General features: G+C 35.3%; 2 protein-coding genes across 4 annotated transcripts; both read right to left on the bottom strand.

Annotated features, from left to right (window-relative positions):
* Nucleotides 1–574: 574 nt before the first annotated feature.
* On the bottom strand, nucleotides 575–12,701 carry BRM (transcription regulatory protein SNF2). 3 transcript variants are annotated; one of them, XM_011038307.1, is made up of 15 exons: nucleotides 12,101–12,701; nucleotides 9,939–11,255; nucleotides 8,489–9,820; nucleotides 8,155–8,267; nucleotides 7,806–7,893; nucleotides 7,595–7,681; nucleotides 6,540–6,632; nucleotides 6,379–6,462; nucleotides 6,089–6,292; nucleotides 5,086–5,328; nucleotides 3,427–4,980; nucleotides 2,806–3,339; nucleotides 2,334–2,585; nucleotides 1,104–1,599; nucleotides 575–1,058 (listed from the first exon to the last, which is right to left on the bottom strand). In XM_011038307.1, the coding sequence occupies exons 1-15, from the start codon at nucleotides 12,269–12,271 to the stop codon at nucleotides 820–822; spliced, it is 6,807 nt and encodes a 2,268-aa protein (XP_011036609.1). In that variant the 5' UTR covers nucleotides 12,272–12,701; the 3' UTR covers nucleotides 575–819. The 3 variants fall into 3 exon arrangements, with proteins under 3 accessions (XP_011036609.1, XP_011036600.1, XP_011036616.1); XM_011038298.1 differs by having other exon boundaries at nucleotides 575–1,599; XM_011038314.1 differs by having other exon boundaries at nucleotides 575–1,599; nucleotides 5,086–5,238.
* Nucleotides 12,702–22,974: 10,273 nt separating this feature from the next.
* Nucleotides 22,975–26,644, bottom strand: LOC105134042 (bifunctional L-3-cyanoalanine synthase/cysteine synthase 1, mitochondrial). The gene is made up of 10 exons (XM_011038286.1): nucleotides 26,321–26,644; nucleotides 25,656–25,765; nucleotides 25,518–25,575; nucleotides 25,152–25,415; nucleotides 24,862–24,999; nucleotides 24,694–24,745; nucleotides 24,108–24,187; nucleotides 23,934–23,993; nucleotides 23,594–23,674; nucleotides 22,975–23,331 (listed from the first exon to the last, which is right to left on the bottom strand). The coding sequence occupies exons 1-10, from the start codon at nucleotides 26,498–26,500 to the stop codon at nucleotides 23,233–23,235; spliced, it is 1,122 nt and encodes a 373-aa protein (XP_011036588.1). The 5' UTR covers nucleotides 26,501–26,644; the 3' UTR covers nucleotides 22,975–23,232.
* Nucleotides 26,645–26,742: the final 98 nt, after the last annotated feature.

Here is a 26,742-nt window from a genome sequence, read left to right as displayed (position 1 = left end):
TTTAAGACAGTTTGTATACGCTAATGTATACAAAAAGAAACAAATGACAACACGTAAAATAAATAAAATGATAAAATTGAAGGGAAAAAAAAAAAGGTTCGATTGTGCTTCAATTAGTGCCGTCTGCTCAGCTCTAGTACAGCTACAGTAAAACGCGATCCATCCGTACCACTGCCACAGCAGCACGGCACCACCATCTATTGTCATCCGAACGCAAATTTGTTACTTTATTTCCGATCTAGCAGTTATTTTTCAAATATTTTATTTTAAGATATACTGTTTTAATATATTTTTTTATTTTTAAAATTTTATTTTTAATATCAAATAAAATTATTATTAAATAATTATTTTAAAAATATGTTTTTAGAACTTATCTTGTAATCCTTAGAATCTTCACCAATGTGACCATTTCTTTCTCATGGTTCAGACTTCAATTAATATTCAGGAACCGCCGACCAGAATCACGTTTCCTACTCACATACCTAATTCAGCCCTACAAAAAAGATTTCAAAATTCTCATGGTTCTTCCTGTGTGCCATTACACACACGAACAGGAGCTCGAAAAGCTGACAGCAAACCGAAGATGAGCTTTCATTTGGTGAAGGCATAGCAACAATAACTATAAGACGCACATGCAAAAACTACTGGATTTCTAACATCATGCAAGGAGCAGCATACAATGGAAGAGCATTGACCTACAACTATATTAACAGTAGCTGCTACAGCACTGGTACAGGCCACAAAGGGCCACTTGCACCCTTTGCGGCTGAACTCAACAACAAATTTTTCCATTAAATTATACACTATCCTTGAGAAAAATCATAAATGGCTCGGCCTTCTTTTACCAGCATCTGTCCTCAACCTCTTTACAGGATTTGCCCAACCAACACTCCCCGCACCACCATTTGGTTGTTGTGGTTGGTTCACCCACCCTTGCTGATGCGTATTCTGCTGGCCCAGTCTCGCATCTTTAGCTATTGAATTCGAAACAGGACTCGTATGCAGTCTCGCATCTTTAGGTATTGAATTCAAAACAGGACTCGCATTCAGTCTCGCATCTTTAGGTATTGAATTCAAAACAGGACTCGCATTCAGTCTCGCATCTTTAGGTATTGAATTCAAAACAGGACTCGTGATATTACGGCCCATGCTAGGGGGGGAGACCGGACCACTTGATCCAGTCCTTGACCTCACTGCTGACTTGTCCCGGTCTTTCCTCTTCTTCTTGCAGATAACCAACTCCCCTGGATGCAGTGGAGAATCATCCTGATGATATTGTTCCCTACTACTGCCACTTCCACTCCCAACCCTTGTTTCCTTCTGGGGCACACGGACGCTCCTAATGTCTTCACTATTAGGAATGGATCCTCGCTGCACTGGCTTATGGGTAGTGCTGTTGTCAGGTTCCACATTATTTATTGACTTGTTTCTCTTGCTTAGACCAAGAGCAGCTTGTTTTGCAGATGGAGCAGAAACGGCAGTTGATGATGGGCCAGAAAACGATAGAGCATTCCTGGCCTCTCGGAAATCGGTGTCTGGAAATGCAATCTTCAAGATATCAAAAAAGAGATCATGCACCTTTCTTGCTTCAGTTCTAACCTGCATGATGTAAACATACCTTGAGATTCTAACTTGTTTTGAAGTTTGACCAAGTGGATTTGCTCTGGTAATTGGCACCATTGGGAGTTAAGGCAGCTAATTGAAGTACTAGATAGAAGAAATCACAAAATTCCATTGTTCTGACAACTGAGCATATGTTCACTTGTATACAGGGAAGAATTTGGAAATTTTGATTCACACGAAAATCATACGATGTAACCAATAAAGAAGAATAGTTCCCAGCCTTTTTTTTGTCTCATCCTTTAATGGGATAATAGATCAAACCTTAAAATCAAAAGTTGAACTGTGCTACATTCAGAGATGATGTTTCCAAAAATTACTCAATCATACCAGTCCATTATGTTTAAGTGCGAGAAAAAGAAAACCAAAACAAGAAATATATAATTGGACATTTCAAAATTATATCCAAAATGTTTGCATAAAAAAGAATTTAAAAATCTTGTAAATGAATGATACTACGAAACAGATAATATGACATCTTCCAAGACGGAATAACACAACTTTTATAAAAGAAAGATAATTGAGCACTCTGGAAATTGGTTATGCATGACTGGACACAAATTCCACATCAAATCATTGACAAATGCCATACTATAAAAAAGTTTCAAAGAGACCATATTCATGCTCCACCAGGATATCCGCCGGTACCATTTTCCAGAAGAAAATGTTTTAGAGAAAAATGTTGAAGTGAAAGTTTAGATGAGAAATCATACCTCATGTGAGAACCCATAAAATTGCATTGCACCCTTTAACATGAATTGCACGTCAAACACAAGCTCCATCACTCCACTATACTCCAATCTGTCAACACGCTGTTCAATCTTCCGTAAATCCAAAGGATTAGTTCCAGCACCACTTACGTGACCGGAATTTTCAATCCTCTTCCACAAATCAGCTAGAAGAGGTACAATTTGTTGTCCTTCCTTGTCTATCCTCCTTTGGAACTTGCCAATAACATTCTTACACTGAACAATTGAAACTTCCAGTTAATATACAGAAAAATGATATAACTAGGGACAGACAATTAAAAAAAAAAATAGTCTACACTTCATGTAAAGAACATCATGTGCCAAGCCAATCTTGATTTTCCACTGTCAAGCCTCTTTTAGGCGCATATGACCTATCCAATTACATTATATTAACAAGACAAAATAAATTAGAATAATAAATGAACTGAGTTCATACCCTTCTCTGGATGACATCAGACATCTTGGTGCCCAAAGATAAAGTACCACTTGTACTTGGAACTTTACCATCCCGACTCATTCTGGAGTGCTCAGTAGCATCCTCTGCTGGAGCAGACTGCAAATGCAATCTGCCAGATTTTGGCGAAGCATGTAACTTGGATGTTTTGGCTATTCTTCTTGAAGGTAAATTTCGCCTACTTGTTGAGGAATCAATCTGATCATGCTTGAATCCACTAGGCTCTACTAATGCTTTCATTTCAGCATCACTCCTCAACTGTGCTTGATATTTATGATCCATTTGGAATGGCAACAAACAAGAATCTCCACGTTGCACATCATTGCTAGACTTCTCCTCTGGCCTTTCAACAGTGTGACGGGGTCGAAGCCGAATACTACGTTTTCGTTTAATCTTAGGTTGCAGAACCTGTTCATCTTCACCTTCATCGCGATCATGCATCCAACTTCCAGATTGCTGGTGATCCATGTGAGAATCTCCAGACACGGCAATTTCCCCCTCTTCTAATTCATCTGGCTGTACAATAATAATGGAACAGTAAATGGATAGCAATACTACCCAAGTCAGTAATGAAGCGCAAGGATAGGTATAGAAGAAACATACCAGCTTTTTCGGAAGTGAACCTGGTCTAGCATCTAATGCAGAAAGTGACCCGAATTTCTGAGGAGAGACAGGAGAGATCATTTGTGTAACTCTTTGGCTGTCAGAGGATGATCCTGACGAACCAGCTTCATCTAGTACATTATTTCTAGTGCTTTCCAAAGCTCCATTACACTCATAGCCACCATCACACGGGGGACCATCATCTTCTGATTGGTCCTTATTAATGGGTGGTACCCCAACAGCACCACTGGATTCATCATCTTCAATTTCTTGAATTTCTCCCTCTTCTTCATGTGCAGAATAACCGTTTCTCTCATCTGAACTTGCCTCAGAATAGTCTCCATTTTCATCATCGACTTCCTTGTAATTAGGAGACTTTTTCCCCTTTGGACGCACCCGTTTTCTTTCAGTTTCCATTTCACCAGCAACCATACCCATAACATCAGCAAAAAGGATAGCTTTTGATGGTTTCTTTGATAGAATAGCAATCGTAGCATCCACTTCTTTTGAACTGGCTCGAAGCCATTTAGGTACCTGATCATACCTCGTCATCTCCTCAGTCCAATCTAACTCTTCATCCATTTGATCAAATAATTCAACTTCATCTTTACTCCTGGCTATCATGCGATTAACCTCTTGGAGTGATGGAACATCATGCATAGTTTCTTGATACCGCTCCTCATCATGCAATAATGTCTCTAAAGTCATTCGCCTCTCCTCATGTGTTGTTCTTTGATCAAAACGCCCAGCATTGATAACCTCATCAGCCATGTCAATTTTATATTGCTGGATGTTATTCCTTATTAGGCTCTCAATAGAACCCATATATCGATCCTTACCAACAAGGTCATCTTCTAAATCAACAGTGCCTCCACTTCTTAATTCATCCTCTTTTTGACAGCTAGAAATTTTGTCAACAACTGCTTCCATATAAATGACTTTGACTTCTCTTGTCTGCCCACTCCGGTGGGCTCTCGCAACTGCCTGTTCCTCATTCTTAGGATTTGGATCAGGATCATATATGATAACAGTGTCAGCTGACTGAAGATTAAGACCCCTTCCAGCAGCACGAATACTTAGCAAGAAAATAAAGCAGTCTGAATCATGGCTATTAAAGTCCATGATAGCCGATTCACGATCTTCAAGGCTAGTTGTTCCATCAATCCTTCTGTATACCAGTCGGCGCCATTGCAAGTATTCCTCCAATATATCAAGGAGTTTTGTCATGGTACTAAAGAGTAGTACCCGATGGCCTGTTCTTTGAAGTTTTATGAGAATCCTATCCAGAACCCACAGTTTTCCACAAGATTTAACAAGGAAATCCTTGGATAAGTCGTTAAAATATGGGTAATTAAGCAAAGGATGATTGCAAGTTTTTCGGAGCTCCATACATCTGTTATTTAAAGTTCTATACACCTTAGCCTGGTATGCTGGATTTTTTTGAACCCTGCGCTTCTCATCCTCAGGGTCAACTCGGATAGTGCCAGTAGATTTGATCCAATCATAAATTGTACTCTGTATAGAAGACATTCTACACCTCAAGACAATGGAAACCTGCAATGTAGCACTGTATTAGAATCCGCCACATGAAAAACTGCAGTATATTAGAATCCACAACATGAAAACATCATGATTGACGAGGACAAATTAATGCCATACCTTGGGTGGAAGTGAACCTTCCACGTCTTGAACACGACGTCTGAGCATAAAAGGCTCTAAAATTTGATGAAGTCGATGAATTATGATCACCTTCTTTTCAGTTTCAAGCCAGTCATCCTCTCCATCATGCATTGGCGCTTCCTTTTGGAAGGGCTTTGAGAACCAGTCATGAAATGCTTTACGATTATCAAAAACTTCTGGCAGAAGTAGATTCAATAGCGACCATAGCTCCTTCAAGTCATTCTGCAGAACCCAAAATCAATCCGTGTAAAGTCATAGCCAAAATTCATTGTTGACGGAATTAAATTGAATTTCTGAGCTATTATTTTTCTTAACATCACAATATTGCTTCATATATGTCAGATTGAGACTCTAATTTTCATTTGTAAACTGCAGAGGTTCCAATCTATCAAGTTATGAAAATATTGTTTTGGGGGGGGGACAAAGGCTAAATATGTACTAGTCCTGCAAAACAAAGCTGATCTATAAAATCAAATGTGAATGCGTGCATCTATGTAAATCAATCCAGTAAAAACTTAAAGGATTATCTTTCTCATTTTCTCTCATGTTGGTGAAAGAAAACGAGTCCAAGGAGATAATTTTGTCCCCGACTACTATTACTCACTTTTTCTAAACAGAAATAATCCAGCTGCGCTGCCTGCAGGTAACAGCAAGAGAGTGAAGAACAATGATCTTCCAAACAAAGAGTGTTTGCGTCCGTGCTTCTGAAATAGGACTCCTTACTTGACTTTGGAATGAGATGAGGGATCTAATACAGAATTCCTAGCCATCACATCACCTATTCTTCCTCCAATTTTCTTCCTGCTTTCACTCTTTCCTCCCATTTCTCCTCTCCCAAACATGCTCTAAATTACAGTTAGGCCATGGAAGAACAAAAGGCTAGACTTCAAAACTGTATTCTAGATCCAAGTTTTCCCCAAGACACACATAAGCATTTGAGTAACAATGGTGTGTAGCTACAAAATAGACAGCTTTAACAGACCTGTAATGGTGTCCCTGTGAGAAGTAAGCGCCTCTGGCAGCGATATCTATCAAGATCACGGGCTAAAACTGACTCCCTGTCCTTCATTCTCTGTGCCTCGTCAATTATGATGTACTTCCAATCAACTTTAGAAAGTTTTGACCGGTCATACATGATGAACTCATAAGTTGTCACAAGGACATTAAATTTCATGGCAGAAACCTCCTACAGAGTTACAGTAAAAGAAAGCTCAGCAATTCATAATAAATCTGAAGAGTGAAAAACAAATGAGCATCCAAATGTGTTCTTACTTGGGAAAATAATTTTGACCGCTGATCCTTTCCACCAACATAATAAATGCAGGATACAGATGGCAGCCAGTTGTGTAGCTCGCTCTGCAGCATGAACTCGGTCAGACATCAAAAAGCACTAAAAAATCCAATGAATAAACATGCAACCAAGAGTAACTAACCTTCCAATTCACCAAAACAGCATTAGGAACAATTATAAGATGTGGTCCATAGTTTCCTTTGAATTCCATTAGATAAGCAATCAATGCCATCACCTGCATAGGAACAAAATTATTTAAGAATAGCACACAAAAAAAATGTCTGCTATGTCATCTATAAATTATTCTAGTTGACTACCAATGGAAAAGTGCCAATGGGTTCACCATTCACATGCAAAAGACCAATAAGTTCATTATGCAACTTTTCATTCCACAAAATCTCAATTTTATATACTCCATAATTGAGATTCTAAATTATCAATTTATCCTTCATTATTTCACAACTATCAGCTCAATTATAAGAATTGTTCTCAGATTCATATGCAAGTTTCCTAAAAGATAACGGGTACATGCACCATTCTTCTTCTTCTTTCAACATGTATAACATTAGCTTTTAGGGTTTCACTATTGATTTGCTCAACATTTTTATAGTTCAGGTCAAAAACTACAATTCTTATCTAGTTACTTTTTTATTACATATATAAATGCATATATAAGGAAAAAAGGTTTTTAGACTTGGATTTTCATGGCAATAAGTTTCCTTGTATGTAATCAGCTAAAGCTTTAGAATTTTTAATTACTTCTTGAATTTAAAAGTGAACATTTTCTTAGGACATATAACTTCATATTTTTTTTAATTTATGTCTTTAATCATTGACACAACAAATTCACCTTTAAGTTATTAGATTTTTTTCCTCAAAAAGAAAATTTTCTAGGATTTTTAATAGGCAATGCAAAGTTTCGGAGGATACTTTAGGAAGCATGTAAAGAAATAAACTCCTTTAAAATAAAATTATTATTGGTGAATTAGTCTGTTGCTTGAGAGAAGTGAACTTACTAATAACTTTTCCAAGAACAAAGGATCCATATATGAGGCATGGAGTTCAGAGACATTAAACCTCTAGGGTTTTGAAAGCAAATATATGGGATATGTTGGTTTTCATATATTTCGTTTTTTAAAAGGATGAGGTTTAAAGGCTTAAGCTCCCATAAAAAGAAGAGGCTTCACAGAAACAAACCTGTACAGTCTTTCCAAGCCCCATCTCATCTGCCAAGATTCCATTTAATTTGTTGTTATACAAAGAAAGCATCCACTGCAATCCAACCTGAGGGGGGCAAACAAGCACACAAACATAAATAGCTTAAGAAACTTGTGACATGAAAAGGCTTAAAATGTAGCAAAAAGAAAATGAAATGAAATTAAAAAAACACCAAAGATTGGTGGCCTACAAGCTGATAGTCTCGTAAGGTTCCAACTCGTAACATAGATGGTTGCCTTATGATCCTTTCATTCACAGCATGTGCAAGATTGTAATATCTGTTAACAGGGAATGACAAAGCAAAAACTGTTACAATCAAACATCAATTTTGTACATGATGAAAATGTGGAAGTAAATTATGTATGTGAAGATCATTAGTGGCATGTGTTAGATGCCTTTAGGATATATTGTATAGCACACAGAAGCATCCATCTCTTGGAACCAACTAAACCCATTCAGCACTTAACAAATCGAATAACCAGTTCACTCCTCTCCTCAACGTAGGAAACATGACAAATTTAATCAAACAATTAACTTACTTGTTAACAGATGAACTGTCCCTGGGTGCATTCATTTCCATAAACCGGTTTCTTATCATTACTTCCTCACTAGTACAAGCTGCAGCTGCTCGTACTTCTTCTTCTGATAGGCCCTTTAATCAACAATAAAACTAGATGAATTAGCAGTTCCAAACCAAATCTCACATAAAGAATATGAAAAGGAAATCCATGCATCAGAATTTATGAAGAAAAGGGGGGGGTTTTGGTTTATAGCTAAGAGGCAGGAATCTTAATTTTACTAGAAAAAATAAAACATGAACATCTAATTGGTGGGTTGCTGGGAGGGAGGGGAGGGGGGGTGAATAAATCATGCCTGCAGTCGTGCAGCTGCTGCTGCAGCATTAGCTGCCTCCTCCACTTCCTGCTGATTCTTAGCAGCTGTTATTTTACCTCCCAGCTTATGGAGATATTCTTCTGTCTGAGTCAAGAATGACGAGAGAACGGCATATCTCTCAGAAGCATCGCCTGAGATGCTAGTCTGTTGCTCCAACAACATTTCTCTATACCTTTCAACATCATTGTTCTTCAATGCCTCCATCCTTTTATTTCGGTCATCATCCCTTCTCTTTGAAAACTCCCTCAACATTCTCTCATGGTATTTAGCAACTCCTCTGTTACGGGCAGTACGTGCATCCCGGATGGCCCAATGAGTCTCAAGAAGTTTCTTGCGCCACTGCATGATGGATTTCAATTGCTTCTCTCTTATGGCTTTTTGAGAGGCCTGTACCTGCCTTGTCAGCTCCATCCGCTGACGCTCACATAGCCGAACAAACTTCCTATATAGTCTGTCAGGCATTGCCATGATTTCCTGTTGCTGTTGATCAACGTCATCCCTTAAACGCGCCTGTAGATCAAAAAGCCTAAGCTTTTTCTCTTCAATCTGTAACCGCAACACAAGATCTGGTCTAATCCTTTTCCTCTCTAAATTTACTGCTAGTAGACCATTGATTTTCTTCAAATTCTCTGACCTTTTCTTGTTAAGCATTTCCATGCCTTCCTCAAAGAGAAGATCTTTGACATCGTAGGCCAATGTTAGGTTATTATTCGTGTTAATCATCCCAGTTGACCCAACAGAGTCATGTTTCCTAGTAAAAAAGGGAAAATCAAATAATGGTCCATGATACTTTCTGGCAGAGCCGGTATCTTTCGGCAGGACCAAAGTGCTTGCTTGTGCAGTTTTCTTAGCTTGCATAGCATCAGATGCAGGAAACTGTGAAGCAACGCCCTTTCCCCTATCTGCTGCTAGATCACTTCTAACAGGAGTTTTCTGAAGTCCATGTTCAGTCTGCTGGTCTGAATTGACAGAATATGTAGCAGTTTGCTGCTCTTCTTTCCCAGAAGCCACAAGGGGAGTGGGTTCCTTCATCACAGCTGGTGCCTTTTGCATATGCATGGTTGAGACGCTTGCTTTCTCATCGCCAGTAAAAACTTCCTCTTTAGAAAAATTCTGTTCATTCATAGATAGCATTGCTTTCGAACCCTTATCATTGGACTCCAGATGCCTTGCTTGGTCTTCAGCAATCTTTCCACCCGACCTGTCCAGATTACTTCCTCCTGCAGGGAGAAGTTGTTGCTGCAGCTGCAACTCAAGGGGTGGCGGAGCAATAGCTCGAAGAAGCTCTTGAGGAAGAGTACCTTCTCCTTTCTATCAAGCAAAAAAAAATATATATGTATGTATGATCCACTGAGAACTTATTAAGTCAATTGAAATTTTCAGGTGGACATTGAGAAAATGTGTAGTGGCAAGTAAAAGACTTTTAGACCTTCAGTCGCCTAAATGCTAGAATTTGAGCCTTCAGAACATGCAACTGCTGTTTAGTGAACCCAGTGCGCTGTTGTGCCGTATGGACAGCTGGCCTGCCTTGTGGAGAGAAGTGGTTGCCCAAGCCTCTGTCATTAGAAGGACCAGCAGATTGTGGAGAAGATCGATTCAGCTGCCGGAATTGCTGTGTCTGTGAAGTTTCTGGGCTGTTTAATGCATTTTTTGAAGGCAGAGTATGATCTGCACCTTGGCTTGCGTTTGCGGGCATTCCATTTCCAAGCACAACTGCCTGTCGAGGAGGTGCTTGGTTCTCTCTGCTGTGAAAAGCCTGCTGCTGCATTGCGAGGTTGCTAGGGTTATTCACCATGCCTCCACTGGAAGTTGAGCCAAAGGGACCAGATGGAACAGTTTGCCTGGTTTTTGCAGAGCCAGACTGCCCAGAGACATCACTGGATGAATTTGCATGAGGAGAACTCTCCTTTGCGATGGATGGAGAAGCAACTTGTGGCTTTGACACGGGGAGATGTGATGATTGCCCACCAGTATTATTTTCATTTGCCTTTAGTTGTGCAGCCATCCTTGCCTGCATGACTGGAATAAGCTTCGCCATCAAGTTGGCATTTGCAGGTTGAGCCAGATCAATGTTGTGCTCAAGTGCCCATGCTTGCATTGCTTGCATCTGACCAGCCATTGTGAGCTGGTTGTTTGCCATGTTTTGGATGTTTTGCTGAACCTGTGGTGCCTGCATGGGTCTAGTAATATTTGCAGGCATTAGTTGTCCAGTGGCAGTAGGCTGCATTGGAGACTTTTGCTCATTCCTCTGTTCAGAGGCTTGCTGCTGACCTTGTTCCACCTGTTTTTCACCACGGGAAAAATGTTCAGATGGGTTCTTAGAAGATGAAGCCTGAGCATGATTTGCCAACTGCATGGACATGAGTTCCTGCATTTTCAAATTTCCCACCCGCATGTCATGATCCTTTCCAGCAGGAGAGCCCAGTGTTCCTATTTTAGCTTGTTGCTGAGACTGCATTGCCAAAGCTGACTTTTGTTGGGCGGCCTGGAAAGCATATTGAAGATATGCTTGTTGAATTGGGTTCAAAGCCTGTTGCTCAACACCTTGATTCCTATTCTGTCCGTCCTGAGAGGAACCATGTTGCCGAGCCAAATCAAATAATTGCCTGGACTGTTGAGGTATTTGCATTGAGCCTGGAGATGAAGCAAAATTGTTCCCTCCTGTAACTCCTTCAAGAGTTCCAGCTTGATAAGCTAAAAGGGTTTCATTCCCTTCGGGTTTTCTAAGTAATTGTTGCTGTAATGCCTGCATGCACAGTTAGAAATATAAAACAAATGCTACCAAAATTTAACCTAAAAATGAAAGTGCAAACTACCCTTGCCCGTAAGGAAATCTTAGAAATAAGCACAATTTCATACAATTCACAAAGTACACAAAATTGGATTTGGAAACAAGCACGAAGATGGTCAACTGCACACTAGAATCGCCACTGCACCTTCATATTGACAAGAATGTAAAGAAGAAAGTAAAATAAATGCATGCATGATGCATCTACAGATTCATTTTTATGCAAACTGCGCCATAAATTTTCAGTACAAAAAAAAACCCTCCATCTAAAATTGTAGCTCAAAAAACAATGCCGGCAAAACACGACAGATAACAAGAACCATAAAATTAGACAGATTCCACCATGAACACCAACTATGATACTTCTGCAGGATTACTCCATAATCCCGATAAAAAAAAGGGGGCTCTTTATTTTTTTTCTAAAAAAAAGTGAAAGAAATAAAATATAATAATAATATCCACATAAACCAACAGGGAAAACAGCAGAAATGATTCAACATCACCCAGATAAGGAATGCCAACTGCTAAAACAAAATACCCAATAGCACGACCCGCGTTTAGTTGTCATTGGTCTTCAATCTTGAAACAAACCCCCGAGCAAACTCAGATGCTTAATTATACCTCAAAATAATTTAAATGCCCTAATCTCCTCCTAAGATTAAATGCATGCTTAGTGTGCCTCCTCCAAACTCGTGATTTATAAAAAGTTCAAAAAACTAATCAATCACATTGATTACAACTGGAATTCACTAATCACACGCATCAATTAATCAAATTTGATAAATTGAAAAGAAAAACCTTACCTGCCTAGACTGCTGCTGCTGCTGTACCGAATCAAATCCCAACTGAAGGTTCCATACAGCAGCAGACGAAGACGAAGACGAAGGCGATGCTGCAGCTGATGATGTGGACCCAGCCCGCCCAGCTGGTCCTACCCAACTGGGCCCACCTCCTCCACCACTACCAGATTGCATACAAATTTACTCTTTAAACCCCAAGTTTATGACATAAACCACAAAAAAAAGTCATGTCCGAACAGAAAAGAAATCAAAAGCTAAAATGGTGTTGTTAAAAAATCCCTCCAAAAATTTGAATGGAACTTCAATTTTACCCTCCGATCCCAACGTTACAAAAATAAAGACAGAACTTGCTTGCTGCCTTTTAGCCTATCTGTCCACTTTCTCTCTCTAGGTTTTCGGATTTTCGCACACTACAAAAAAGGCGAGAATATCGGTGAAGTGAAGCGGAATGGATCCTGCAAGGGAGAGAAGAGACAGAGCAGGTGATTGATTGTTTTTCACTCTCACTGAAACTCGCGATTGGATGTCGAGAGAAACAAAAATAAAGAAAGAAACAAAAAAAGGGCGTTGAGGGTCAAACAAACCCTAAAGATTTGGTGGTTTTATTTGGGGTTTTTATTTTTTTTATTTAAGAGGGGGGGTCAATTGGGGTAGGTTAAGAGTGAGTTTTTTCTGCCTTTTATTTAATTTATATTCTTATATTTGGGTGGGGTCTACGTGACTCCTGCTGCTACAAGTTTACGAAAAGGTCGGGTAGGAGTTTAACCTGCAGTTTGGTTATAATTACTGTTTTAGTCCTTCGGTTCATGTGATGTGAGATCTCTAATATTAGGTTCCTGCGAGCTCCTTCGATGTGAATGCGTGCCCAGCCAAATGTGGAGAGAATTTCTCGCAGGATTGGTGACCTGCGCTGCACTCTACTTGCTACAGATCAAAACAATTTTCTAACATCATAGAGAATGTTTAGGTGCAGCTGACGTGTCTTGGATAAATAATATATATGTAGCTCGTTGTTAGTAAAATATTTTTATTTTGTATAAAAAAACTGTATATTTAAATATCTTGAATACATTTTTATATAAAAAAATTTTATATATATATAATCAAATAAATCAAGAATTATATGTGTAAATAAAAAAAAATTATTAATAACATCTAAAAATAAAACTTAAAATTTATTAATAACATCTAAAAATAAAACTTAAAAAATCAAGAGATAAATATTGATTAAAATATTTAATCTCAAAATACATAATATTTACTGTGTTATATTTGCTAGATTTTTTTATTTAAGTAAATGAAAACATAAATTAAATTGATTAAATAAAACAAAAGAAAAACAAACATTATCCAAGATTGTACAAATTAGAAATCTTATATGAAAATATTTTTTTATTTTCAAAAATAAATTTTTTCCATATAAAAGATAAAAAATATAGAAAAAATAGAAAAATCCTTCAAATTTAAATGCATAGCTAAAAAAATAATTGTCATTTAAAAAGGTTCAATAAACAAGATAAAAAAGATAAAATGTATTAATTTAAATATAAATTAACAAAATTTAGAGAGAAAATCATTAAAGAAAATCATTAATTTTTTATAAAAAAAAAAAGAATTAGAAAACAAAAAAACAAAAGTTAGAAAGCATTGCTCCGTCCGGCCCATTTTGTCAGCCCCCGCGTGACTAGGCCTTCAAATTTATTTTTTTGTAATTAGGGTGAATGTTTGCTCTAGATTGTTTTGAAAAAAAAAATCAAATGACGCATCATCTAATTTGTCCAAATTTCGGCGATTATGATAGCTAGAAAATCATGATTTAAATTTTTTATCCAAAAACTTGTTTTTTCCCAAAACACCTATAAACATATCGTAAAAATTGTGATGACCTTGTTTATGGCCTAAAAAACCGCTAAAAACTGAAATTAACTCAAACTTATATTTATTTTTTCACGAACTTTAAAGGTACAAGAACAGCTAATATGAACTCTGCTTATCAAATGAAATCACCTAGCATAAATATAATTTATTTTGATAACTTAAATCGGTGCCAACAATAATTTTCTATCTATACCATCAAAATCTAGCAATCTATCTCTCTCTTATCTCAATCAAAGACTAAAAAAATAACAAAATAAACTCACCAAAATTGAATTGGAAAAATATCAAGGTACTTAAATTGTATAATTTGCATGATTTTAAAAGTTTTATGACCAAAATGTATTTTTGCAAAACTTATAGCATGTCACCTGTATTTGATATTTTTTTCATTTTGATTTATCTTTTTTCAATCCCATATTCTCGTCATAAATCAAGATCTATTGGTATTTGATTATAATTATATTGCTGGGAGAAAATTTGATGACCAAGTTGAAGAGACATGAAATTTTGCACAACCAATCTACAGTAACGTTTGAGAGGATGAACAATGGAGGCTTGCATGGTAAAAATACTATGCCTTTTAAAGTAATATTTGATAAAAATTCACTACTATACAACAAACATTATGAGTTTAGTAGAGATGGTTTTCATTTACTTATGTAATAAGAAATAAGAAATAATGGTAAATATGATGAATTAAAAAAAAAATCACAGTGACCTTTGAAAAAAAAAATTGTCAAAAGGAAAAAAAATACAAAGATCAATTTCCAATCAACATGACACTAAATGAGAAAATTTTTAAAATAAATAAATAACAATTTAAAAATAACATAATAAATCAAGATCTATTGGTATTTAATTATAATTATATTATTGGGAGGAAATTTGATGACCAAGTTGAAGAGATATGAAATTTTGCACAACCAATCTACAGTAACGTTTGAGAGGATGAACAATGGAGGCTTGCATGGTAAAAATACTATGCCTTTTAAAGTAATATTTGATAAAAATTCACTACTATACAACAAACATTATGAGTTTAGTAGAGATGGTTTTCATTTACTTATGTAATAAGAAATAAGAAATAATGGTAAATATGATGAATTAAAAAAAAAATCACAGTGACCTTTGAAAAAAAAAATTGTCAAAAGGAAAAAAAATACAAAGATCAATTTCCAATCAACATGACACTAAATGAGAAAATTTTTAAAATAAATAAATAACAATTTAAAAATAAATTCTGAGTTAATTCAAGTTAACATGCCAAACTTGTAATCTAGGTCATGAGGTTGAGATAGACCCGCCTAGGACAAATAGTAAAAATAATAAAACTCGATTTATAACAAACTAGAAGAATAAATAAAAAACAATTAAAAAAATAAAAAAACAACACCAACAAACCTAGATTAGTTTATCAAACCCCGTGACTAGAACCATGTGGATATAATAACCTAACAAAATAAAAAACAAGAAAAATTATAAAGATCACTTTTCAAACCAATTTGACGTTAAATGACAAAACAAAAAAACAATTAATTTTTTTATAAAAACGACCCAAGACTAACTTGCCAAACTCGCAACACGGGTCTTGAAATCAAGATACCTCATGGAAAGAAAAACAACTAAAATCATGGAACTTCTAAAAACCCAATATTAAATGATAAGATTGAAAATGAAAACAAGTTAAGAAAAAATGACCTAAAAAAAGTATGATATCGATCCAGGTTAAATTTTTAAACTTGTGATCTGAGCTAAGAGATGGAGATCGCTCTATCAAAAAAAAACACGAAAGCTCGATTCACGATCAATTTAATATTAAATGATGAAATTGAAAAAAATATTCAAAATAAAAAAAATAGCAATCTAAACAATAAGAATAAAATTAACACAAAAACAAATTGACAGCATATCTTGCAATTTTGGATGGATCACTGCGAATCTTAAGAAGACGAGAGAGAAAAAAGAAGGAGGAATAGAAAATAGTCGTCGAAGCCTCATCGCCGCTTTTATATCGACACACATTGTATCCACTAAAAGCATTTATAGAGACACATCCAATGACATCAATGACATTGATATTCTAACCTTAAAGGAAGCCACGCGCGCCGCTAGAGGGTGGTAGTTTCCCTCGCACACTGTCATATGGGTTGCAAGCATTAGTCAAATCGTTCTCGCTCGTGCATTTCAATCCATCACATTTGTTTTAGTTTTAAATTTGATCCCCTAAGCATTAATTATTTTAGATTAATAAAATTTTATTTTATTTTTTTAGATTTAGCATTATCCAAGCGTTATTTTTTTTTGATATTTCAAAATCTCTGTATCTAGACAACCAAAACAATCTATTAAGTCAAATCCAAAATAAAAGTCAAAGCAAAAGAATCAAATTAAAAAAAAAATCAAGTGATTGAAAAAAAAAACATAAACTTTTTCCTTGTTCACACAGATCAATCCATGATGCCAGCAATAAGAAAGAAGATTGAATATCTGTCAAAGCTTCAAATTTGATCATCTAAGCTATAATTTTCTTAAACTAATAAAATTAAAATTTATTTTTATTAGACCAAGCATTATCTAAGCCACAAAATATTTCATTCACATTATAAAATCTTAGTATGCATGTATAAAAAATAAATCATCAAGACTAATAACACAATGTCAAAAAATTAAATATATATAAAAAAAAATTGAGGGGTCTAAATGGAAAAAACACCAAGGGCAAAAAAGAAAAGACATCACGGCGCGAATCTCTCTCTTGGTATTTTATCTCAATATAGTAGTCCTGTTAGAGATTATTTGAGTATGTTAAAACATGATATGGCAAGATTAATGATATCACGAGATACTATAAAATGTTGCACTGGTTTTGCAAATATATTAATTAAATTTAATAATTAATCCTTTCATGATTAGCCATAAAAAATTCCACTTTCAGGAGACTGGACAGGTATTAAAAATAAATAAAAAACGATTCATTTAGTTTGAGATTTACGGTTAAGATTTCTATAACGAACTTAGTCTGGTTAGCTTCCCTGATCAAGATATTTTACATCTTCACAGCAACTAACTAACATTTATAAATTATACCTATCTTGATATCTATTTAATAGGGTATTTGGATATGGTAACTGTTGTTTATTAAAATTTATTATTTTATATTTTAAAATTTATTTTTGATATTAACATATCAAAAACATAAAAAAAATATTAATTTTAAAAAAATATTTTTTTAAATATATCCGAAACACAATGTAAAATGCTATCTAAAATATATATACGGAGCAAGATAGAGAAGAAGAGAAAAAGGAACATCTGCACCACATTTTTTCATTTCACTCTACAGTTTGCATCTATTGGCTTTAAATCTATCTAAAACAAGTACTACAGGTGGCAATGCAAGAAGTGAATAGGGACAAAGGAGGCCACGTGTAGAATTTTGCTTCTTCTGTAGGAATATATATCTTACAAGTGAGGCCTGAGAACAAAAACAAAAGTGTTCGAAAGTTTTCAAGAGCATCCCATCCCGAATGCGTGGGCAGATAGTCCAATCCGGGCATCAATAAGAGGATCAGATTTCAAAGAGTCCCTTGATGGCCAATATAGAATCACTTCCTGGTATAATATTGAGCTTTTTTTGGTTCTTTGTTTTTTTTAAAGTAGCACCGGTAAAATAAAAAAATAAATTAATATAATTCAAAATTTATTTAGAAAAAAAGACATAGCTTGAAAAGTAGCATACAATATATACACTTAAGTCATATTTATTTTTGTATTTTAAAAGTGATGAAAATTTTGAAATTTTTTTATTTTTTAAATTCATATATTTTTTTTAAAAAATTTAAATAATTTTGATGGACTGATTAAAAAATATATTTTAAAAATAATTTTAAACATAACCATATCCATGACTATATTCCTAAACAGTAAACAGAAGTACCTGCCCCCTCACCAGGCACATGATATTATTTTTTAGTGATGAATTGTTTTCTAATGCATCTCCTTTATGTTCTGATAAATTAATTGAATGCTCTATATTGAGCATTTGATACTAGCAACTTTACCAATGATATGCTGAGAGGTAAATGATTTATAACTAGAATGAGTTACCATTCATTATTTTGATATTCTTGAGATATATTTCCCTAATGTTATGATTATGAATTTAGTTTAAATTATATTAAATTAAAAATTTAAATAAATTATAATTATGTTTGATTATGAATTATAAATTTGTAAAATATTGAGTTGATTTCTTTTATGACAAAAAGTTGAAAAAACATCTCAATTCAAATATTTCGGACTAGAATCATAAATATCTCACATGAATAGTTAAATTAAATTATGTTATTTTTCTAAATAAATCTTTGACCATGTTATTCTTTCTATTTTATTTTTATTACCATGCTATTTTTTTTTAAAAAAAAAACTGACTAGAGGGTAGAGTGTAGAGTATACTGGCGACTTGTTTTAGCAAAAGACTTAATTCATTGTTAATTTATATAATTATTAATTTTAAAATTAATAAAATTAATTAAAATATATCCAGGCTATTTTAAGCAACTATAATAATTATAATAATAAAAAAACACAACACATATGAAAGAGTTTCTTTAAAATAACATGTCTACTGCGCTGCCTCTAAAGATAAATTTTAGCTGGGGTAACTGACATGCTTCAAAAAGTTCCGAACGCATACTTTGGCCTTTGACTTCGCGTACATATAATAGAGTAAGATTGTTTTTTCATTTTAAAAATAAAAACATAAAATTTTTTATTTTACTTTTATTTAATTTTTTTTTTCATCTTGATATTAAAAATAACTTTTAAAAATAAAATAATATTATTTTAATATATTTTTAAATAAAACATACTTTAAAAAAAACTATTACCAAAATTTTCAATTTTTATTAATATAATAATCGTCTATCCACAAAATGTCCTCGCGTAGCTTTACTGCCAGCCACCTAAAATCTAATTACAATGGTCAACTGTCTATCTCTTATCCACACACGTTCTGCAGACGAGCATAATCCACTACTGAAAGAACCATTTGGTAACTGAAAGTACACGTACCACCTCCACACGATGACCATAGAGTGAAAACGACGACTCCTAGAGTTGAAATCATTAAGTGCTCGTACAGGGCTGTGTATGCACCGCAATTTTAATAAATTTTGATTTTTTAATTTTAAATTATATTGTCTGCCAAACTATTCAAATGAACGAGCAAAACCCAGAACGGTAATTTTAACTTTTAAGCTAAATGTTCGAGGAAGCGGGGATCCAAGTGCTGAACATCCAACAGTTGTTAGGCAGCGATTTTTTGTTTCTTTGGCACTCTGTTAATTCCAATGACGCGGGCATGGTCTCGCTCAAATCGATCTAATGTCACCATCTCTGTTTAAAAAAAACTGACTAGAGATAGCATGGTATACCAGATCCGCCCTCAACATGGCAACTTCAATGGCAGATCCGCCCTCAACATGGCAACTTCAATATCGTATACTTTACCAGAAGGCACGGCGGAGTCAATGCAATTTGCCTGAAGAGGTTCAAGAACATGTGCAAATTTATAAGCTAGTCACAAGATTGCAAATAACAATAGCAATAACAATAATAATCTAACGGTTGCTTTAGATTTCTCAGTAATGGAAAGAAGTGCAGAACAGAAGAACAATTAAATGCTAGATTGAACCTTTATTGACAGCACAAAATGACCTCCTGTTTTGATGAGATCAGCTGCATTCAAAGCTAATATTCTTGTCTGCAAAGAAAAAGCACGAAAAAGAAAAAGAAAAAAAGAAGAAGCAAAAACACTGAAGACAAATAAACTGATAAATTCATAATTCCACCATGACCCCTGATTTTCTCTAATGCTGTTATTTTTCAGAAAACAACAACGCTTCATTATAGGACAGATGTTACCTGACAGTTCATAATAAACTGCAAGAAAACATAAGAACATTCGACGTACGAGGATATTGAATGCCAAGCATTTCTAAGTTCATGATGAAAACGAGCAAGGCACTATTACATATGGCAATTCCAGAGATATGCGCTAAAGTAATAGAATTGTTAGAGTTCATACTAATACAGCAATGCCTGTAAGGGAAGTCTGAGTGGCCCAAGATGTCAAGAAGAACACAAAAATGTATCCCGTGTCTTCGTCAGCATCATATATGATAACCTAACTGCATGAATTAATGTGCGCAAACTGTATCAACAATGTGCATGTCTTAGCATTTAAACCCACTCTATCCTCCAAGTCATTGGCAAAATGAGATTGTAAAGCCAACAATATTTAAGACAGATTCACATGGGAATGAAAAGAAAAGAAGTTTAAGCATATGTGAAGTGAATCAAAACATTTTTTGATGAAATATCTCAGTAATCGCATCAGAAAAAAAAATTGTGCCTTCCAATCAACTAACAAAACGAAACATTACATCAGAAGTTAGAGTTGCATGACTTAAATTTAGGAGAATCTGAGAAGCAGGTGCTGTATCCTGTGTACAACATCAAAAGAATAGCAAATACTCAACAGTGAGAGTGCAAAATAGTACAAGACGACTTGGAAAAGGAAAGCCCATTTTTATCTAAGAAGAAATTTAGGTGCACAACAAGCTAGATGTTGAATTGTCGCATGGATGACTTAATTGAAAACTGAGAAAATCCGTCAAAATTAAGTTTGAATTGGTAATGGGGCTCGTGCTTGCTGCAGAATAATGAATTTGTATAAGTTTCAAGTTAAAATAATTTTTATTTAAAAAAATATATTAAATAATAATATAAATTATATTTAAAAATCTTATTAAACAATTTAAATTTTTAAATTGAATTAATTTTTTTACATGTATCCTGTAGCACTCTTCAATTGGCTTTTGGAAAAGACGCGAGAGAAAGGTCACAGGAAAAAAAAAGATTGTACATGGCATCCGAGTCTTGTCTTTTATTCTTGGCTTTAGTTTTCCTAGCAATTAACAGTTCAACTATGGCGATCTCGTACAATAGTTAATCTGTGGTGCTAGCGAAGTTGAATCCTCAATTGCCAAAATGGTTTTTAATAAATGTCTTTGCTTATTGTTTGGACTCAACGTTCGACGATGAAAGTTCTTGGCTTGATAGTATTCAAGCCAAACTACAAAAGCAACGCTACCTCATGTGCTCCTCAAGATATGTTATCCTATTCTGCCAGCAATCATATATCCAGCAGGTTTCCATTTTTTTTTGGTCACGGAACACATCAATATATTTAGGCAATCAGTATAGTATTGATTCGCGGGTTCCTGAGTTAATCATATTTTCATTGAAGCTGCTGCTCTGATCCAATGCTATTTCAGTTAGAAGTAACTGGATATTCAGATACTGCACAGCTAAAAGCTTTAGTATAATTAAGCAGATTTCTCCCCCTTTTGCTTTGGAATGGCAGGGACACGGAAACACGAGGAATATGGCCTTTGTGGAGAATTGCCATCTGAATTATATATGTATTTGAGAGGGCTGCATTCTCTTGATCTGTCTGATAACTTGTTGGAAGGAGGGAATCCTGACGGAACTGCAAATTTGTATGATTTGAGAGTCATTAATTTGAAAAAAAATAGGTTCGCTGGGAAGCTACAAGTGGATATTGGAGGCCATTGTGGTCTCTGCAAATGAAGAAATAACCTTAATGGATTGGGGAAATGTCATGGTAATGGAAATAGCATACACTTCAATATTCATCTTTCACCTCACATGTAATAATAAAATATTCATGGTTTTTTTTATTTTAAAGAGCATGAGCATGATTACATTTTTTAGAAAGCTAGTTAAAATGATATTTTAGCTAGAATTTATGCATGGATGTGGATGCTCTAAGATCCAAGGAACTAAAAGAAACCAACTTTAGAAATATGCTAAATTTAATAAAAAAGGGAAAGGAAAAAGAAGAAAAAAAGTGGTTTTTAAATAAAATTAGCATAATAAATTAAAAATATTACAAAAATAAAACAATTTTAGTTTGTCGTAAAATTAAACTCGAACCTTCTTTTTTAAATGTTGTTTTATATAAGAAAGTCATGTTTTGTAAATATATTATTTATTTAATTTCGTGTTTTTCAATTGTAATTTCTTTATAGGATCACCATAAATATAAATTACATTATTTGATAAAAAATGTTTTTATTTCCTTGAAATATTAATCTTTTTGTGCTAATATCACACAAAAAAAAAGGCTCAAATTTTCGAAATAAATGAACATTTTTGTTATGAAAGAAGTTTTTACTGCGCATTGCGTCAGACACTCGGCGTTACAGCGTTCACATCAGGTGGACACCGAGTACATGCGTCGTATGCATGACTTGAAACCCAGGAGAATTTATCAACAATAATATATGACAGGTCAGGTAATAGCAATCAATTCTTAATATGTTTCAAGTCTATAAGAAAACACTTAGTTTTATTATATAAAAAACAACGTTGTTTTGGAACAAAATTATATAAAAAATCTTTAGAGTTGAACTAGCTGGTCTCACCAGGATTTATCCAGGAGTCTCGATTCTTACCACAATTCTTATCTGACAGACCAGACCAGTTTAAATAATTATGCTCGCCAACAATTCTTATCTGACAGACCAGATGTCACGGGGTTAAATTTTTCGCAACACACCTCCACTCTGCCGACTGATTTAAGGTTCCACTGCAGTTTTCCTCTCTGCCACCTGAGCTAAGGTCGGTCTTAAGAGTGGGGTCAATTAATATCAATGTGTAGAAAGGTTGCGCTAGGCAAGATTTTGAAAATGTTGCATCCATAACGCAGAAATTAGCGTGGAAATTCTAAATTCCTATCCCTTTCCTTATCTACGATCTTCGGCAGTTTTGAGGTAGCGATGCTTCATCCTAGCCATGAAAGTATTAAAATCTTAGAGAATCATAGAAAAAAAGTATGGTTTTTCACTGGAAAATTCATTGATCAACAAATAGTAACTCAACTGACTCTGGTTAAAATCAACTGCAAGAAGTTCAAGCGGGCATCAAGGAAAAATAATTTCCATTGCTCAACTAAATTCTGTAATACAGAGGATGTTCTTCAAGTGAAATTATAAACTAAAGCCAAACTTTAAGAGACAAGCAGGCTCTATCACCACAAATGTTATGGAGATAAGCCGCCTGCATGGACACAGAGTACATATTTTGCTGCACATCGTTCAACAACCACATTGAGAGACATGGTTGTGCAAGAGGCCTTCGACATTCATCGAGTAAGATGTTTGAATGAATTAGTCTACAGCAACTGGCTGCATGTTCTCGGCTTCTTTCCTCAGATCTTGAAAGAGAACAGATGACAGGTATCGCTCCCCAAAACTTGCATGAATAGTCTGAAAGTCAACCAGCAACAACTCTTACGGAGCATTCATACTTAAATTAATTTACTTGGGTAAAAAAAGAATTCCCGATTCAATGATGAGGAAATTTGCTTAAATTGATGAAACCTTAAGCCTCCTTAACAATCAAATATGACAACTTCAGGAATAGAAAAGTCATTATTAACAGCGTACCTTCATCCCGCAAACAGTGTAAATTGTCAGTAGAAAATTTAAATTCCGTGTTTTTGAGAATTGGAATATAAGCTGTTCTTACCACTATAAGTTTGCCTTTATTCTCCGGCATTCTCGCAAGTTTAAGTGCGGCAACTGTGTTGGCTCCGGATGATATTCCCACCTTCACAAACCAAAAATAATTGAATAAAATTTAAACAACAAACAGTACTCTGCCACTGCTCATTTCTTGAAAGCAGATGCGAGTCTTGAAAACTACAAATCCAAGAACCCAAAAATTGCAGCCAGAGCTCAAAGAAAACGGATTCATATACAAAAATTAAAGCATTGCGCTTTGCATTAGCATATGTGTGCAAGAGGCTGTCAAAGATAGAAAATCAACCAAAATGTCAACGATAACAGACTTTGTTAAGAGTAAATACCATAAGACCTTCTTCCAGTGCCAACCTCCTAGCCATATTCACAGCATCTTCGCTACTAACCTGCCATTTAATTTTTTCACTGTCAGTTCGGCATTTCAAAATCTGACATTGAAAATGCCTCATCTTTTAGTTACATTTATTCTCTACCCTTTCCTTCAATTCAGCGGTACTTACCTCAAGGACCTTTTCCATTACATCCATGTCCAATATATCTGGTTTGAATCCAACCCCATTGCCGGTAATGTCATGAGGACCTATTTCAATTGACATAACAATAGAGATTCAACTTCTCTGTCCATAGCAAGGGATTTAGCATGGTAATCAAACTCGTCCCAGCCCGGCAGGTCAACCCGATGACCTGCAAACCCGGAGCCTTGCCCAAGCTGGGTTTGCTTTGGAGCCACCTAGGAGGTTGACCCAGTCAAACCCCAATGACCTGTCTTGAGCTGGGATGGGCCTTATAAGTATAGAATTTAGCACATACTTGACATAGATTTTCAAAATTACAAAGACAAAAATCATAACCTCCATCATGTTATATTCCTCCATTCCACCTCTATAGGTTATTATACCTTAAGCTTAAAATTATTGGAAACAAAATTCTACTTCTAAGAAGCAGAGAGAAGATTCTAGCTTTACTCTTTATAATTCCTTCCTAATAACAACAGGAGAAAAGTAAAAACGAAAAGAACTAGATCTTCCTAATAACAAGAGGAGAAAAGTAAAAACGAAAAGAACTAGAGCAGAGCGAGACTCTTACCTGGTTTACCACCATTAAGTACATTACTCTCCGCAGGCTCTACTCCATAAATCTACAATCATATAAAAATGAAGATAAAACATTATGGGAGAAATAAAGTAGTAGCATTTATGACAGCACATGGCAGTGATGCTGTGAAAGCACCAGCAAGAATTTAAAATTAGATACCTTAACGTTAGGATTTTGGGATTTGAGATACTTCCCGACGCCAGAGACAGTCCCTCCACTGCCTATTCCCATTACAAAGATGTCAACTTTTCCGAGTGAATCCTCCCATATTTCCGGGCCTGTAGTTTCGAAATGGATCTGTTTTTCCATTTGGATTCAGAAATCAATCCAATAGTTACAAAGTAAGAGAGTTAAAATCCCAAATCATCAAAATAATAATAACTCGAGCACATTGCTCTTGACAAGCCCTTTAAGCTATGCAATGTCACTGCTACTGTGAGATCAAGTACCTGGGTATTGGCAGGATTTGAGAACTGTTGAAGCATGAAAGCACCTGGAGTGGATTCCAAAAGTTCATAAGCCTTCTTAACTGTTCCTCCCATTCCCTTAGCGGGATCAGTCAGAATTAACTCAGCTCCAAAAGCTCTCATGGTCACCCTTCTCTCCAAACTAGTATAAGAAGGCATGGTTAGAATCATCTTGTACCCTTTCATGGCTGCCATAAATGCCATGCTGATCCCCATATTACCAGATGTGGGCTCTATCAAAGTCGTCTAGTATAACAAGAATAAAAAAGTTAGAGAAATTCAAAAGGTTCAAGCATCTGATTGAACCTATAATATCTAAAAGTTTTGGAGCTATGACTACGAGCAAACCTTCCCAGGAGCAATCAAGTTCTTCTTTTCTGCATCTTCTATCATTGCCAATGCCGGTCTGTAGCATAAACATTATGGTTTTTATTTGACCTTAAGGTTTATGATATCATAGGAAAATAGTTTTGAGTTCTGTGATACCTGTCTTTGATGCTAGAAGTGGGCTGAAACATCTCTTGCTTGGCGGCTATATAAGCTCCACATCCTTCAGTCACTTTGTTCAAATACACGATTGGAGTTTTCCCTATGAGCTGAATATTTTGAATTATAAAAAAAGAGTTGAGTTAGTTTGGACACAAAATTTGGTCCAAGATTAGAAAATCCACGACACTGAAAATCCACTCTCTTTTTCTTATGAACAACTTGGTTGAACTAGCTGAAACCTATGTCGACGGCTAGTCTTCGCAAACATGAAGACAACTTGTCTTTTCAGAGCTGAATAGGCAACGGTGCAGTTAGTTCGTGGCTCGACATAAACTGTCGGAAAGAAGAAAAAACGGACAGCGCAGTGACCAATCCGGTGGGCACAGAAAGATGTTTCTATTCATTTTTTATATGAGGATTCTTATTGGACCGTAATATATACATATACATACATACATACATACATATATATAGCCGGATTGAGGAGAAAAACATTGAAATCATAAATAAAAACCCCAGGAAAAAGAGTACCACTGTACTTGAAGAAAATGGTAGATAGCAAAGCAGAAAACTATCGGCTTTAATGCGCCAGGAATTAAGCAAAGAGATTTTTTTTTTTGTTAAAATTAATGATCAATAGATATGGAGGGAGATGGACATACTTGGGAAACTTGTGTCTTGATTTTAGTGCCAGGAAGATCTTTAGGCAAATCTCTGAGTCTTTGAGCAAAAGAAGGGGAAGCAGCAGCTTCCGAAGAGAACAATCTTCTAATCCTCACCAGCTCGTTACATGTTGGGATTGATGATGAGTTTTTCTTCAACAAGCTCCTTAAAGCAGCCATTTATCGAGATGTTAACACGGTAGACACTAGCCAGCAACAACACACCCAGAAGGTTACTAGAGCAAAAGCCACTTGTTGAAGAAGAGTCGCGCATGAAAGGTGAGCGCGTTAGGAGTCCTGGGAGATGCGTTTTTATAAGGTTTCTAAATTCTACTCTCTGGCTTCCACAGTAAAAGACAGTCCATTTCAATTTCTTAAAGTTATTGTAGCGAGTATTTTTTAAAGTATTTTTTTAAAATTTA

Source organism: Populus euphratica, unplaced genomic scaffold (assembly GCF_000495115.2).
Source record: "Populus euphratica unplaced genomic scaffold, PopEup_1.0 scaffold2.1, whole genome shotgun sequence".
Taxonomy (NCBI): domain Eukaryota; kingdom Viridiplantae; phylum Streptophyta; class Magnoliopsida; order Malpighiales; family Salicaceae; genus Populus; species Populus euphratica.
This window is presented reverse-complemented; position numbering and strand designations above follow the sequence as displayed.